The sequence below is a fragment of the Stegostoma tigrinum genome, chromosome 6 (assembly GCF_030684315.1).
Source record: "Stegostoma tigrinum isolate sSteTig4 chromosome 6, sSteTig4.hap1, whole genome shotgun sequence".
NCBI classification, from domain to species: Eukaryota; Metazoa; Chordata; class Chondrichthyes; order Orectolobiformes; family Stegostomatidae; genus Stegostoma; species Stegostoma tigrinum.
Window position 1 is genome coordinate 79,021,182 of NC_081359.1, and position 16,860 is coordinate 79,038,041.

The 16,860-nt window shown below is 38.1% G+C and overlaps 1 protein-coding gene across 5 annotated transcripts in view; it reads right to left on the reverse strand.

The window, feature by feature from the left end:
* Positions 1 to 16,860, reverse strand: part of flt1 (fms related receptor tyrosine kinase 1) — a 190,996-nt gene that overhangs the window by 23,667 nt on the left and 150,469 nt on the right. For 3 of the 5 annotated variants that reach the window (XM_059646689.1, XM_048532603.2, XM_048532602.2), the window contains exons 21-26: positions 14,868 to 15,018; positions 13,275 to 13,372; positions 10,319 to 10,441; positions 10,107 to 10,218; positions 7,238 to 7,337; positions 634 to 739 (exon numbers count right to left, since the gene is read on the reverse strand). In XM_059646689.1, coding sequence (XP_059502672.1) covers positions 634 to 739; positions 7,238 to 7,337; positions 10,107 to 10,218; positions 10,319 to 10,441; positions 13,275 to 13,372; positions 14,868 to 15,018 — 690 coding nt within the window. The remainder of the gene's footprint in view (positions 1 to 633; positions 740 to 7,237; positions 7,338 to 10,106; positions 10,219 to 10,318; positions 10,442 to 13,274; positions 13,373 to 14,867; positions 15,019 to 16,860) is intronic. The other 2 variants (XM_048532604.2, XR_007247729.1) reach the window with 2 other exon arrangements.

The following is a 16,860-nucleotide window of genomic DNA, read 5'->3' on the forward strand; positions in this document are numbered from 1 at the left end:
AGGTTAAAAAAAATTTTATTTAAAAGTAGTGTAAAAGCTTGCTCTTTGCAGCCATAATGGAAAATAATAGCTCACTGAAGCAGTCCATGTTCAAATGCAACATGAGTTGGACAATATCCAGGCTTAAGCTGGCAAATGGCAAGCAGCTGTTGATCCATACAAGTGCCAAACAACGACTATCTCCATAAGAGACAATCTAACCATCATCCCTTGACATTATGGCATCACCATCACTGAATCCCCCACTACCAACATTCTGGGGTTATCATTGACCAGAAGCTAATTTGGACTTGCCATTTAAATATGCTGGTTATAAGAGCAAGTCAAAGGCTAGGAATACTGTGGTAAACAATTCAACTCCTGACTCCCCAAAGCCTGTCCACCATCTACAAGGCACAAGTCAGGAGTGTGATGGAATGCTCCCCACTTGTCTGGATGAATGTCTGGGGATAGGACAGGGGTGTGGGTCTGGATGGGATGCACTTTGGAGGGTCGGTATGGACTTGGTGGGCCAAATGAAATCCTTTTTTGTCTTTATAACAGTTCAAAATTGAATCTTAAAATATTTCAACTCAAATATTGGTTGTTAACTGTAACAGAAATCCAGTGCATGGGCAGAAAAACAAACAGTACCTGTTGGGCATTTGCTTGCAATAAATCTCCAAGTCTTTGCACAAGCTCTGTGAAAGTTGGCCGTTCTTTGGGATCAACATACCAGCAGTCAAGTAATATTTGATAACTAGAACAGATTCAACAAACAATTAATCGTTTGCCTTTAAAATAAATAATGATGTAGATTATGTTTTAGTGGTATTGTAAAATAAATTTTTGGTGGCATCATTAAATATTATGCCCTGGATGTAATTTTTACAGCGATTTGTCCAAGGAGGAGTCTATTTTAATTCTGAGGAACAGTCATACTGGCCACAAACCGCTAACACTTTTCCCTCTCTTAAGAGCCTGCCAGTCCTATTGAGTTTCTCCATCATTCTCTGTTTGTCTCCAGGGTCTGCATTATTTTCTTTCTGGTTTATTTTAAGTTGAGTTTAGTATTACTTGAGGTTCCCTTATGTGGATGACATTAAAATGTTGGAGAAAATCTGCTACATAGCACTACATAGGAATACGAGTCAGTCATTCAGTCTGTTCTGCCATTAAATTTAATGCTGGCTGACCTACACCACATTTTAATTTACTCACCTCTGCTTCAAAGCTTAGTTTTCAGATGTTCAATTGACCAGGGCTAAATTTTGGCATGTGGAGTAGATAGCTTAAATTGGAAAATTTCTGAACTCACTGAACTGGCTTCAGAAAGCAATATCAAAAATCATTTGACTTTTGGTTGGGGAAATGAGTGTACAGACCTAATTACTATAGAGACAGAGTGTAAAAGGCCATCAGGATAGTCAAATGCTGAGGCAGACTGGTTAGAGTTCCTGCCTCAGCTCTCAGAAGCAGTTAAGCCCTCTAACACTTACTCTCACAACCTTCCTCATCCCTAACTAACCCCATGGCCCCTCATACCACCCATGCTGTCTCCAAATTCAGTCACTAATATCCAACATTGGCAGAACTCAGGAACCATGTGCAGATGAAAACAAAACTTACAATGAAATATAGCTGTCACTTCTGACACATTTGATAGTGAAAAAATCCAATGCTGCATCAATTTCAAAAAGTTAACTAATATGAAAACAAACTCTTTTACTGTCCATAGATAAAAGAGCTAACAGCTAGATTGAACTGTCAAACTTTGAACTCAGAACACCTTGCTGGGATAAACCACATTTTGATACTCAGCCAAATATTCATAACAACAAAATGGTAGCTTTTAGGAAAATGTCAACAAAGAACTTGATTGAAATTACATAATCAAATACTGAAACAATTTTCTAACCTGTGTCTGTTGGCCTATTAATCAAAACAATCCAGATCACTTTTTAACAAACTCTCACTTTTTTAGTTAAAGCGCAGGGGATTTTAAAAGTCTTCTAATTAAGACAGAGAAACAGATTAGCTTACCCTCCAAGAATAAGTGTTTTTGTCTACTCCCACAAATCGTGACTCCCACAGTGTGCACTAAGGCCCTTGCAACCACCTATATGGAGTTTATTTTAACACAGCAGAGTCCAATGGCCTTGTTGAATTCAAGTGTCTCTCCTATATGATTCACATTCCTAATTTCAGCAGCTCTTTGAAGGGGAGAATTGTAGGTTTTCACTATTCTTTGTGTGAAAATATACTTTCTGCTATCAAGTTTCTAATTTTAATGTTGGCCATTTGTTTCAATTTCCCTTTGAATTTAAGGAGAGTTGAGAATTAAACAGTAGTAAGAAATGTGTTGGAATGGTTGAGTTGAAAGATGACACAGGCATATAAATTCTTAGTTGCAGAACATAATGAAGCATTTCTCCCCTCATAAACTCACTAAACTTGAACATAATGTTTATCCATTATGAATCAAGTTGTTTCATCTACATGCACAGACACAGATCTGGTCCTGAGGAGCCAGGAGGACCTGCAATATCAGCAACATGAACTTGGAAGCTGCAGCAAGAAAGTAGAAGCAAGTGAAAAGTGAAGAAACCAAGAAAAGCTTAATGTGGGAGATTGCCAATGGAGCCAATGGGATGAAGACTAATGATATTCACTGGAAGATCCAAGAGAGGAAGGAGGATTCTTTTGAGGGGGACCAATAGGCTATGGAACACTTGATCATGAGTGGAATATTTTTGTAGATTAGGATATCATTTAAAGGGAATGGGGTGCATATTGGAAATGGAAGAATCAATTAGAAGGCATGGAATCATAAGAGAGAGCTTCACTGGGGATGGTCCTAAACCACTCCTAACTTTTCAATCATTCTCTGAAAACTGCCCTTTACTGAGTCTAACCACAGGGAATATTAAGACTGAACATAGTTTAGGATGACGTGCAGTATGATAAGTGCCCCAAAACCAAACTGCTGATCTATATTTTCTCTTGGTTTAGTTCAGAAAAGCCACAATGACTTCTATTTGAACACACTATTAGTGCATTTTTAATTATTTTAATCTGTTTGTATTTTGAATTCCGCATTCCTATCTACGCCTCCCTCTCCCCACAACAACCTTCTATTCCCTTATTTCCCAAGAATCAATCAATCTAACTTCACCTCAGAATTATTCAATAACCCCAGCTCCAACTACTAGCCGAGGGAAAACAGTATCAAAATCACATGACCCTCAGAGGAAAAACAAATCCCTAGTCTCTGTCCTAAAAGAGCAATACTTAAAATTTGAACAGTGCTGCTCCTAGTTTTTAAACAGTGCCCCTTAGTTCTGGAAGAGGATACATCCTGTCCATGTCAAGTCTATTCAGGACCAATCAAGTTATCCCTCAGTCCTCTAAACTCCAATGGAGGCAGGCCCATTCTGTCCAACCTATCTTCATAAGTTTACCTGCAAGTCCAGGTTTCAATCTAGTTTACCTTCCCTGAACTGCCTCCAATGCCATTTCTTAAACAAAGATACCAAAATGGTAATCAATATTCAAGATGTGGTCAAACCACTTGTCTTGCAAAACTGAAACATAACCTCTTACTTTTAAGTGGAATTCCTCTCCTAATAAAGGATAGCATTCCATTAGCCTTCTTGATGATAAGCTGTATTAACTTTTGCAGCTCATGCACTAGATATCCTCTATTCCTCAGAATTCTGCAGTCTCTCTCTTTGTCTTTATGCTGACCGCTCATTCAACCTACCTTTGTCCATCTGCATGCTCCATATATTCTTTTCACAACATACTTTCCTATACACCTGCGTCATCTGCAAGTTTAGAATCCTAGACTCCCCATATTGCAGATAGAAGCCACAAGGCCATCAGTCTGCACGGACTCCCTAAACAGCATCCCACCAGACCCCATGATCCCACATTGACCATGACTATTCCTCCTAGCCTGCACATCCCAGTAGACAATGGGCAATTTAGCATAGCCAATTCACCTATCCTGTACATTTTTGGATTATGGGAGGAAACCAGAGCACTTGGTGAAAATCGCACACAGACACAGGAAGAATGTTCGCACTTCATGTAGACAGTCACTCAAGTCTGGAATCAAACCTGGGTTCCTGGTGCTGTGACATAGCAGTGCTAAACACTGTGCCATTGTGCTGCCCTTTAGCTACCATGTCTTTGCTTCCCTCAACTGAAGCATTGATATAAATTATACAAAGTTGAAGCCAAAGCACAGACCTTCAGGGAATTCAGCTCATCACATCCTCTCCATTCATGCACACTGTCTGTATTCTATCAGCCAGCCAATCTTCTATCCATGTTAATATGTTACACTCTACTCAATGAGCTCCTAATCTGTGCAATGACCTTTTACGTGGCACCTTGTCAAATGCCTTCTGGAATTTCAAGTACAGAATGTCCACAGGTTCCCCTTTATCCACATCACATGCTACCACTTCAAGCAATGCCAAAACATTGGTAAAGCATGTTTTTCCTTTGACAAAGCTATACGCACACTTCCTGATTACCGTGGGTTTTTCTCAAGTACCCAGCTATAAACTCCTTGATTACCCACAGTATTCGCCAAGCTAACTAACTTATAGATTTCTGTTTTTTGCCCCTCTTCCTTTTTGGAATAGAGGTCTTATATTTGCCACATTCCAGTCTCATGGAATCTTTGCATAATTAGAAAATTTTTGAAAATTGACAACAGATCTATAAACCTCATTAGTCACATCCTATAAGGTTTTGACATGACATCTATTAGGACACAAGGCCTTATCAGCTCACAGCTCCATCAGTTTGCTCGGTACCTTTTCCCTAGTGACTATATCTTCACCAAGTTGCTCTATTTCTTCCACCTCCTGATATATAGTTTTTACTGGAATTTTTTTGTATCCTCGATAATGAAAACAGAAACAAAATATTTGCACATTTCATCCACCATTTCCTTTTATCTGCAACTCCCTATCCTCACTCTGAGAACCAACACTCATTCTAGTTAATCTTTTCCTTTTTAAATACCTGTAGAAAATTTTGCTACTAGCTTTTACATTCTTTGCTAGCTTCCTCTCATATGCTAATTTCTTTCTCCTGATTAATCTTCTGGCCATTCTCCAATATTTTTTATATTGTATCAATCAGTGAACAATCATTCATCTTCATGCAATATGTTTTTGTCTGAAACTAATGCTTTCCTTCACTTCTTTAATTAACCAGGGATGATGGCTCCTCTCCTTTGTAGTATGAATATACTTATTTGGCATATTTTAAATATCCCTTTGAAGGTCTTCCACTGCTTCTCTTTTGATTTGTCTCCCAGCCTAATATCCCAGTTCACTTCAGCTAGGTTATCTTCATTGGCCACGTTGTTCCCTTATTTAGGTCTTGTTATTAGTCTTAGACCAGATGTTAAATCCAATCAGATTGTGGTCCCTGTCACCTAAGGATGCCTTTACTCTCAGGTACCTAATTACACAATATCAAAATTATATAAACTGCTCTCCAGTCAGTTCTAGAACATGCTGCTGCTCTAAGGAGCTATCTCAAAAGTATTCTATGAACTTTTCATTCAGGTTACCATTACATATAAACTAGAAAAGGCAGAAGAGCCAGTTAAACTGACCCGTGACTTTCACTTTAGCCTGCATTACCACCACCCAGCCAATGTTATGGTTAGTTAGGGGCCCTGTGGACATTTCCTAACAGTGAATTCCTTCCCCTCCTACTTTTCTTCTCTACCCAAATCATTTCTCCGTCCTGATTAGCTAAACCAAGATTATGTCTATTGCACCAATTTGATCCTTATGCCACTGAGTACAAAAACAGGCTCCAATGACAACACTGGAATCTGATCAGCCTCTTCAAAGAGGGTCTCTGTCACTTTCCAGCAACCTTCTTTCCTACCCTCTGAGAGCAGATCAAAATGAAAGATTGTAGGAATGGAGCAGGATATCAAAGGGCAAATTGTCTGAGCAATTTCAACTTCCCACTTAGCTAGCTTTCATCATCACTACAGTCTTCCTGCTTTGATCGGTAACTCCAGCACTTCCTTCCATGTTCTCTGTATAATTAACAATTTCTACTGCTCTTTGACGTAAACGTCTTTCATTACATCTTATAATTACATTTCTTCATTGTCTACTTATTAAACCCTTGTATTTATTTAGCACCTTTCACATCCACCGGATCGTCCGAATTTCAGTCAATTAAATAGCTTGAAGTTTACAATGTGGAGTATGCAGTCCATAAATAGCAGAATGACAATGACCAGATCGACCTATTTTCATCAAGTTGATTGTGGAACAAATATTGGCCAAGAAACCGTGGCTAACACCCCTCTTTTCTTTCAGAATATTCAAGATGTGGCCATTTATGTCCACTTTTGAGGCCAGACAGGGCCTCAGTTTAATGCCTCACCTGAAATATGGCAGTATCAAGTTCCTCAGCGCTGCACTGCAATGCCAGCTTAAACTGTTGTGCTCGGGTTCTGTCGTGGAACTTAAATACATAAACTCCTACTACTACTAAAGAAGGCATTGTTCACACTGCAGCACTGAGACTTGTTTGCTGCTATCTGATCTGTTGCAATCTTTCATTATTATAGACATGACTATTACATCACTCAACATAACCACTGTGTTTTAATGAATCTTTGATGTTGCAGAAGAAACTTAACTTCCTGTTTCAAAAACAGAAATTGCTGGAAAAACACAGCAAACCTGGCAGCATCTGTGGAGAGAAAGCAAAATCAATATTTCAGATCCAGTGACCCTTCTTCAGAACATGTTCTGCCTTCTCCCCCAGATGGTGCCAGAACTCTGAATTTTTCCAGCAAATGCTGTTTTTGTTTCCGATTTCCAGCATCCACAGTTTGATATTTTAAAACTTTTTGTTAATTCATTTAGCAGGCAGTTACCAATAATTTACCTATAATATATATGCATTATAATCAGGATTATTTTTATTCATTTTCCAACAGTCTCTCATATTCAGATGTATAAGGTGCTCGAACAGTAAATTAATGATACAATTTATACCTTTGTCAAAAGTTAATTTGTTAGAATCATTCAGTAATAAGGTCCCATCACATAATCAGATAGATTTTAGTGAGTACAAATGTTGAGTTTCTGTTCAGAGCACAGTTGTGAATCAGTGGTTATATCTTGAAACTGTCAGGATGTGAGGTGTGACCTTGTTTGTCCCAGTCTAGAAACTCCAGTATTTCTATCAGTCAACTTACATTTCTGGAGTTGAATATTCAGGAGCTCGCATCCTTGTGCCCTCTCTTAGTCGCCTGCAAAAATCTTCATCAATCTGAACTCCTGGGTATGGTGATGCTCCTGAATTCAACATGCAGGTAAATTCTTATTTGAAATAAAGCTACAAGAGTCACATCTAATTCTGTCATTTCCACCATGAATATAGCTGATAAGAACACTGTGCTGAGTGAGAGCTGCTTGTGAAGATTACCTTTGGGCCGACTTTTTTTTCCAGTGTCAGATCTGACAAGGAAATGGATGTGAGTAAAATTAGCAGGACGGTAACAGAAATGTCAACATCAAGAACATAGGCAGAAGTTTGGTGTAGGGAACTTGTTGAATTTCAAGAATCCAATATAGAAGAAAATTTCAAGAAGTAATGCATCCTCACAATTTAATACAGGTATGTACCACTCAAAATCTTACTCTTGTGACTTGTGCACACCAGCCTATAAAACTCAAGAGTTGACAAATGACTGTAAAATAGAATTTTACAGGCAGAATTTTAAGGCGATTGGAGGAAGGTATGGGGGAGATGTCAGAGGTAGGTTCTTTACACCGAGAGTTGTGGTTGGGTGGAATGTGCTGCCTGTGGTGGTAGTGAAGTCAGATACATTAGGGACCATTAAGTGGCTCTTGGATAGGCACATGGATGATAGTAAAATGAAGGGTATGCAGCGTAGTTTGATCTTAGAGTAGGGTAATAGGTCAGCAAAACATCATGGGCCGAAGGGCCTGTACTGTGCTGTAGTGTTCTATGTTCTAGAAGGCAACTTAAATACAATACACAAAATACTAGCAGTCCTGAATAAAGGCCTAGGACCAGGTCCACTGCATCAAGATAACTAAATAATTTAAAATCCTATGCAGCATATTGAATTCCAGAATTTTAGTCATGTTTTGGCTACATGCAGCAAAATTGTTTTCTATGACATCATACTTATGACATGCAAAGCAGGAGCCAGACATGATCTTGCTATTTCTGAAATTGTTATGGCTTACACTACAAATATATTTAATATTCTGCCTGTTATACTCAAAAGCGTTGATGAATACAGTTATTAACCAGCTGCTTTTGCTTAGCACAGCAGCCACATTCATTTGGACCTATCTTGAGGTATTTACTAAAACATCTTATCTGGCTCCAAGTCATTTTGAACATATAATGGGTTCTGTCAATACAGAGGATTTCTGTAGAATGAATCATCATTATTCTTCACCTTAAAATGACAAACATTGACTGGCAGCTCTTGTCACCCAATCCCAATCAGGTTTGAATCATGATCCTGTACTGCAGACCAATAGGAAATGAAACCCAGGAAACAGTAGAGCAAATTAGGGCATCTGGGAAACTTCAGGAATGGATTGAGTAAACCAAACCCTGGAAGATGGTTACATGAAGTGTACTGAATACCTGGATGCACAGGAAAAGGAAAGAATCAAGAACTCTTGGATCTCCAATTTTATCCCATGGCTTAGTTCATTTGATCATTCCACAGTACTTATAATTTCTACCACTCATTCCAAAAGTACTTCAGTATCTACTCTCCATTGATTAATTATGAACATCCATGGCCTAGGACAAATAGCTGACTCAGGTCATAGCTCTGGATGATTCAAACCACAGTCAACGCATGTCATTTTTAAAATAGGGAATAAGGAATTTATGTCATACAAAATAGCCCAAATGCGAGAAGTTGCTCTATTCATCAGGCATAAAAGCTATTTTAGTAAGTGTTAAGTTGGAGGAAACAGCTGATTTTCTGCCTAAAATGCAAACAGCTATCAATAATGCATTGCAATACAGAACTGACTGTCAGAATTAATAAATGATCAACATGTATAATAATGCATTACTTTGTACAATGTATTGAACTTAGATTTTGAATTATTTACTGTTTATATTTGGTCCAGCTATTAAAATATCCTTTCTATTTTGTTGGAAGGGGCCTTAAAATTCAAAGGCTTTTAATCTGTCTGTGTACTAGGATCAGCTCCCCAGGTATTTCTTACAATGTTTCATTTAAGTATTTTCAATTGGAAACCTCATCCTTTTGGTTCATAACCAGACAAATTAAAGGGGTTAGCATTTCACAGTCCCTTAACTTCATGCAGGCAACATTTAACATGGTCAGTAGTACTTGGTTCTGGGATCTGGTTCATCAAAATTCTTTTATCATCTTTTATCCTTCATATCATCAATTCTGATTGACCCCAAATTTTAAACGATTGGATTTCCTGATGAGCTTGCTACATTCGCAAAGCGATGGAATTTAATACAGATCAGAACATAAGCAATAAAGTGCAGTAACACACTAGTAGCATCTGTAAAATGAAAACACAGGCTAACTTTTAAAATCCAGATCACTTTTATGCCCATACATCCTTACCTCCTTCCTTGGCTTTGCGTTTATTTCTTTCCATGTATCTACTTCAAACGTTTCTCCACAGTAAAGGTGACATATAAACAAAAACTCTTCTTACTGCTATAACTGACTAGATTTGCATTTGAGATGTTAATCTATCTTTTCCCTTTGAGGATGTTTATGAAGCTTCTGCCTCATTCCTGTCTCCTTCCCATATCCGCCACTGCCAAATAAGCAGTAAATGCAGTTCTTAGTCAGTTAGGTATTTTGCACATTAAACTTGCAATGTGTGTCTGTTTCTACACCAGTTCATGGCAACAAATTAGAAGCCATCACAACACTGTGACGCTAACCTAGGAATCAAAAACCTATTTGTACAAGTAAACTTTTCTTCCTTTAAAGTGAACATCCTCGCATGTCATTATGTCATCCTGAAATATCCTGTATTCTGTAGTCAGCGATAAACGTAGATATTATGACATACCTAAGGAAAATATTTCCCACAGCAAAACTCCATAAGACCAAACATCACTTTGAGTATTATAGATTTTGTCAAATATAGATTCAGGGGCCATCCACTTGAGAGGGAGCCTTGCCTGTAAATAATGATGAATAAAAATTATTGACATGACTAGCTTCTTAATTAAGTTTATTCTTAGTTGTTACTTTACATGCAATGTCATTAAATGAACTTACATCTCCCTTTCGTACATAATCAGGATCTTTGTAAATATCTCGTGCAAGTCCGAAGTCACAAATCTTAACTACATTGTTCTCAGATAAAAGGACGTTTCTTGCTGCCAGATCTCGATGGATGCACTGTAATAAAAGAGTTGCACTCTCAAAACTCATTTCCTCAATCTTTCCCATGAATTTCCTGACATCATTATTTATACCAAAGTTCTTTTAGTAAAACCTCTTCCTTAATGATCCAAAAAATAATAATTTAACAATTTTCCTGGGGAAATAAGTAGGAAGTCTGCTCGAGTTCCTTAGAACATGCGTAAGAAATGTACTTGTTTTCAGAAATCACAGCTTGAAAGCAAGTCATTAAATGCAATAATCATGCAATGCAGGTCTGGATGTGAGGAAGAGCTGGCGTCACGTGCTGAGTCTCACGATGTGCCTTTAAGCGTGTCAACTTGGTTTACATAAATGTTCCAAATTGGCAAGTGGACAGCAGGTAAGAAGACAAATGAAAACATTTGCACTCTGATCTTTCCATGACGCTTTCATAGTAGTTCACAACAAAGTACAGGATCTCCAGCACATGATAAAAAGCAATGATACTGGATAATAGAGAATATATAGAGCCAGGCATGGCATCACTGTACTGCCTATTAACTTCTTAACTGTAGTAACTAAATTAGAGAGGAGAGTGCTACATCTTCAGATTTGCTGCAAACTACTGTGAGATCCGTAGGTACATGATAATAAATTATTTATTAGCTAAGATTTCTAAAATGAAAGTTATAAATGCTGAATGCATTATAGATCAATATATAATGTTTCACTTGAGATGTTTATTCATATTTGTTTACTTGTACCATTTCTGTTTTTAATTTTATGATTTTATTAAAAGGTTACAATAATGATTAGTCAATAAAAAATCATATATTCTATTGAGATAGTTAATATATTACAGGCTACTATTAATGTTGGTATTCTTAAAGCCTTAAAGCATTTTTAAGAGTAGACTTTCAACACAGAATTTTTAAAATTAATATGCATTTTTGTCAACTAATTAATTAGTTATAAACCGTCTTTGTTGGGCGAATAGAATTCCTGAACTTTTGGTGCTGAACTTTGCTCCATGTAGCACTTACATGTCAGCATCACAGTGTTCAATACCAATCATGACTAGTCAGTTTGTGCTCGTATGCAGCAAGATCTGGACAACATTCAGGCATGGGCTTAAAAGTGTCATATGTAGCACAAATGCTATAAATTCCAGGGAATGAGAAAACCCTAAAAAGAATCTAAACATCATTCCCTTGACATTCAATTGCACTACCATTACCGGATTTTTCAGTTTCAACATCCTGGAGCTTATTATTTACCAGAAACATTATTGAACTAGGAAGGAATTCGACATGGCGTACTGATCTCCCCAGTTGCATTGACTATCTAGAAGATACAAATCTAGAGTGCAGTAAAATGCTTTCCATGTGCCTGGATGAGTGGCCTCCAACAATGTCAAGAAGTTCAACACCACCCAGCTCAAAGCAACCCGCTTAATCAGTGTCCCATCCAACATCAACACATACAAGCTGAGTGTGTGCTTTCTACAAGATGCACTGCAGCAAGCCAGCAAGTCTCCTTTGGCTGAAATTTACAAACCCATGATCACTGCCATTTACAAAGATTAGGGCAGCAGATGCATGAGAAGAACCACTATCTCTAATCCACAATCTATCAAAACTTGGAAATATATGGCCATTCCTTCACTACTATTGGGTGAAAAACTTAGAACCCCCTCCCTAACAGTACCCTAAGTGTACTTACACCATCTGGACTGCAGAAGTTCAATGACAGGGCCAATGACACTTCCTTATTAGGGATATAAAACAAATGGTCTTGCCACATTTGCACTCAACAAACAAATTATTTTAAAATGTGTTTTGGAATTATTAAGGCTTCTTGTTCATATGTTTCGATTCAGTAGCTATTGTGTTTGATCTTTCCAATTTAAATTGAAACATTCAGATTCTGTAAATATTTTTAAAATAATATTTTTAAGAACCAGTTATGTGACTGAGTTCAAACTTTTCTCATTCCACTGACACAGCATCTGTCGCATACCATATAATTTAAACTCAGGGTACTGTCAGAAGAAGTTAATCATGCATTACTATGTCAAACTGCAATGTAGCAAAGGGCAAGTTGAAAACTAATCTGTTTACTTAAAGTAAAATCATGAATCAATATTCATTAGATCATTGAAATAAAAGCAAATAACCATGAAGCTAGCGATGTGAAATAAAAGCAGAAAGTGCTGAAGAAACTCAATGGGTCTGGCAGCATCTGCAGGGAGGGAACAGAGTGAGCATTTTGAGTCCCAGTGACACTTAGATCATAGAATACCTACAGTGTGGAAAGGGGCCCTTTGGCCCAACAAGTCCTCACCAACTCCCAGAGCATTCCACCCAGACCCATCCCTCTATAAACCCAACTAATCTACACATCCCTAAATACTATGGGCAATTTAGTAAGGCCAATCCATCCAGCCTGCACATCTTTGACTGTGGGAGGAAACCCACACAGATACAGGGAGAACGTGCAAACTCCATACAGACAGTCACCTGAGGGTGGAATTGAACCCGAGTCCCTAGCACTGTGAGGTAGCAATGCTAATCACTGGGCCATTGTGTTGCCCCAGCACTTCTCCAGTGCAAAAACAGAAATTGCTGTAAAGCTCTGAAGAAGGATCACAGGACCCTAAATGTTAATTCAGACTCTCCTGCCACAAATGCTGCTGAATTTTCCAGCAATTTCTGTTTGTCTTTCTGTTAGACAATTCATTATAACATTCGTGTTTTGCTATCTTGGATCAATCTTTAGGTAATTGTGACAGATTAGAAAAGTGGCAAGAAATTATTCCTAATCTCAGTCAACCTGAGTTTCAGAATTTCTCTTAGCAATGTATTCAAACCTTTCTTGATGCCAGGAATTCCATGCCTCGGGCCACTTGGAAACTATAACTGATCAGGTCCTCCATGGTAATTGGTCCTTTGTACAAGTCATCAGTTTCTACAAAATTATTTTAAGAAGAGAATTTTAATGTTAACTTTTGAATTATTTCAATCAGTGGTTCAATAATAAGAGTTACAATACCAGGTAAAAGCTGTAAGATTTAACTCTATAGTGTATCTGCAAAATTTAAGTTACTATTCTGAAGAAAATAAATTAATGGTTATCTGTAAATGAGCAGGGGGTAGACCAGCAGGGAAACCTCACCAATTCCATTGTATGCCATTGTTTCACTGAACCAGGATGTGAGCAAAAATAATTCTGATACAATGTTCAGGCATCACTTCATTTCCTTTTCTCCACTGATGGGAGTTTGACCTGCTGGGTGGTACCAACATTTCTGGGTTTTGTTTCAGATTTCAAGCCTTTGTGGTTTGTTATGTCATGGCCAATAATAATATTGGTTTGGTTGATTTAACTGGAAACATGGGATCAGCATTACCAATTCAAAGAATTCAAACATACTTTTGACGTGCTCCCATAAACATGAACATGGTGGTTCACAATAGCAGCAACTAAATCCTTCTCAGCTATTCAATAGGGACTTACAAGCACGACTGCTGTTTATCCTCTCCAGTATTCCTAGAGGTTGTAAATGAGAACTGAACAGAAAGAATTGATTCTAACATGCTCTTTTGCAATGGAATTTCCTTTTAGCAGTTCTGACAATATTTTCGTCACCATCAAAGTGGCAAGCAAACAAAAGCTTAGGGTCATACTTGCAAACCATTTTTATTTATTAACTTAAGCAGAGGGTCTCGTGTATAAATCAACTGGATTGCAACACTGCTTTAGAATCAAAACATGGAGGTTAGCACTAATCAAAATCGCTGGTAATCAATATCATCTACTTCACTGGGATAAAGTATAATACCTATTTTTGCAACACTAGTTGCTTTCAGAGTTTGAACTCATTTCATTTTTTTGATAGAAACAGTATAGTATAGGTTAAAGTATATGGAAGTGCAAGTTTTCTCAAAACTTTCAGGTATTTGCAAGTATCTAATGTGTAATTTGAGAAGGATAAAATTACAGTGTATATTCTGGCAGACCCAATGAGGAGGTATCACCAACATGGGATTTTTCTCCAGAATACTGTCATCACTGACAGTCTGTTGACTCGGTGAGTTACTGCAGTAAAACCTCAGATCATGTGGTGAATTTCCAACCAACATTGGCAGCAGCGAAGTTACAGTATTGCTGATGTTTGTTAACTCCCTTTCACCTCACAGAGGCGATTAGTGGCAAAATAATAAGGTGAGGTTTCCTCCCTAATGTTCTGAAAACCTCGAGATAATCTGATAAGAACTATAATTGTCATTCATAGCACACCATGTATTTTTATTCCTTCCCAAAACTGAAAGGTGTGCCTCCTCCTATTAAGAATATCCCACGGATGTTTATTACATAGATAATCAGCAAGGACATCAAAGATACTCAGTCCAGTGTAAAAATAACTTTGAAGGCTGTAAATCAGGAAGGAATCAGTTCATACCCTCCTCTTCCTCTTCAACATCACTTAGAGTTTTGTCTTCATCAAACCCAGAACTTGTGGAGCTCTCAGAGCTTGTGACGCTAGCCAGCCTTTTCTTTTTACCCTCCATCGAGGTCTTCTCTTGAATGGGGTCAGTCTGTAGTGTAGTTTCCTATGCAGATGGAGCACATGAAGAAAGCTTAGAAAACACAATATGTTTTGAAAATAAACAGCAGTTCTTTACTAGAGCAAAACTTTACAATTTTTATGTTTTACCCTCTGCCCATCACCTCCTCGTTCATTCTGCAACCGACTGAAACAGTTATATAGAGGACTAATTTCTTTAGCAGTGTCGGTTCTAAATCATTGAAAGGAGCTAATGTTAGGAAGGTAAATACAGTTCCTAGAAAGTGAATACGCGATACAAGTGACTGTATAATTTCACAAGATAAACAACTTTAAGCCTAACCCTACCTAATAGAGTGAAATTAGCATTTTTTTCAGCGTCACTGAAGGATTTTTAGTTGTGGGGCACAAAAGACTTCAAGCCTAATTTCAAGTCTGATGTTGTGAACCCTCAGGATGCCAGCAAAATGTCCCATTTGGAAATTGGTTGGATCCTATTTGACATGTCCAAGAAAATCTCCTAGAAAGGGATGTTGCCTGGGCTGGAGGAGCTGCAATATGAGCATTGATCACATAGGCTGGGGTTGCTTTCCTTGGACCAATGAATGTTGAGGGGAGATCTGATAGAGGCTTACAGATTGGGAATCCTTTGTCTGAAAACCTTGTTTGCCAGACAAAAGGTATTTTTGGTTCTCAGATAAATTTACCCGTTATGATCATTTGGACAAAAAGCTTTGCTTTGCTAGAACAGACCTGAACGGGCCGAAAAAGCAAAGTTCTTTTCCAAAGAACTGAACTCAGTGAGTTTATTCGGGTCCACTTTCACTAAGACCTTTGGTTTCTTGGCCTTTTCTGTTTTTGGACATGTGGATAAAGGATAGCTGTCCCATCAAGGATTGTGAGGGGCATTGATCCGATGGATAGGAAGGAACATTCGTAGAGGATTCAATACCAGCAAGCACCAATTAAAGGCAAAAAGGTAGGGGCTAAGAAGAGAACTGTCAAAAAGTTTTTTCACCTAGAGTTTGGCAGGGGTCTGCCTTGCTCACTGTCTGAAAGGGTGGTTAAGTCAGAAACTCCTGTAATATTTGAGCAGTATTTATATATTTACTTGCATTGCCATGTATAGGCTAAGAGCTAATGGATTGGTATGGTCATATTTTTGTTGACTGGTGCAGAAAAATGAGCTGAATGGTGTCCTCCTGTGCTGCAGATGTCACTTGAGTCTTTATACATACAAACGACGGGCTTGTGATTTTGGGATGCCTTGAGTACAGTGGGTGTAAGACTTGCTCTGCTACATTTTTCGAGATGTAGATGTGGCACAGGCAGTTTAATTTTTGTTTTAAATTAATATGGAACCAGAAGGATGAAGAGACACTAATCCTCTAGATGTTTGGATAAGGCCTGAGCATAGTTTTTCCGCAGTCTTTATATACATGCCATTGGGCGCAGGGATTTTACCCATGACAGTTTCTCACCTGAAAGCAGCCTGAACAAATTCTAGTCCTGTTTCTCAGAATGGTGTGACACTCATTCTGGGATACACTTCTACATGAGATGGTAGTGAATTCCTGCTCATGTCAACAGCAATTATTAAATATATAAAGCAAATATTGTCCTTCAGTCATAGATAACAAAGTGTGGGGCTGGATGAACACAGCAGGCCAAGCAGCATCTTAGGAGCACAAAAGCTGATGTTTCGGGCCTAGACCCTTCATCATAAAAGTCAGCTTTTGTGCTCCTGAGATGCTGCTTGGCCTGCTGTGTTCATCCAGCTTCACACTTTGTTATCTTGGATTCTCCAGCATCTGCAGTTCCCATTATCTTTGTCCTTCAGTCATCCGTTGTTATTATATTTTTGGTTTCAAAATTTCTGGTAAGTGGC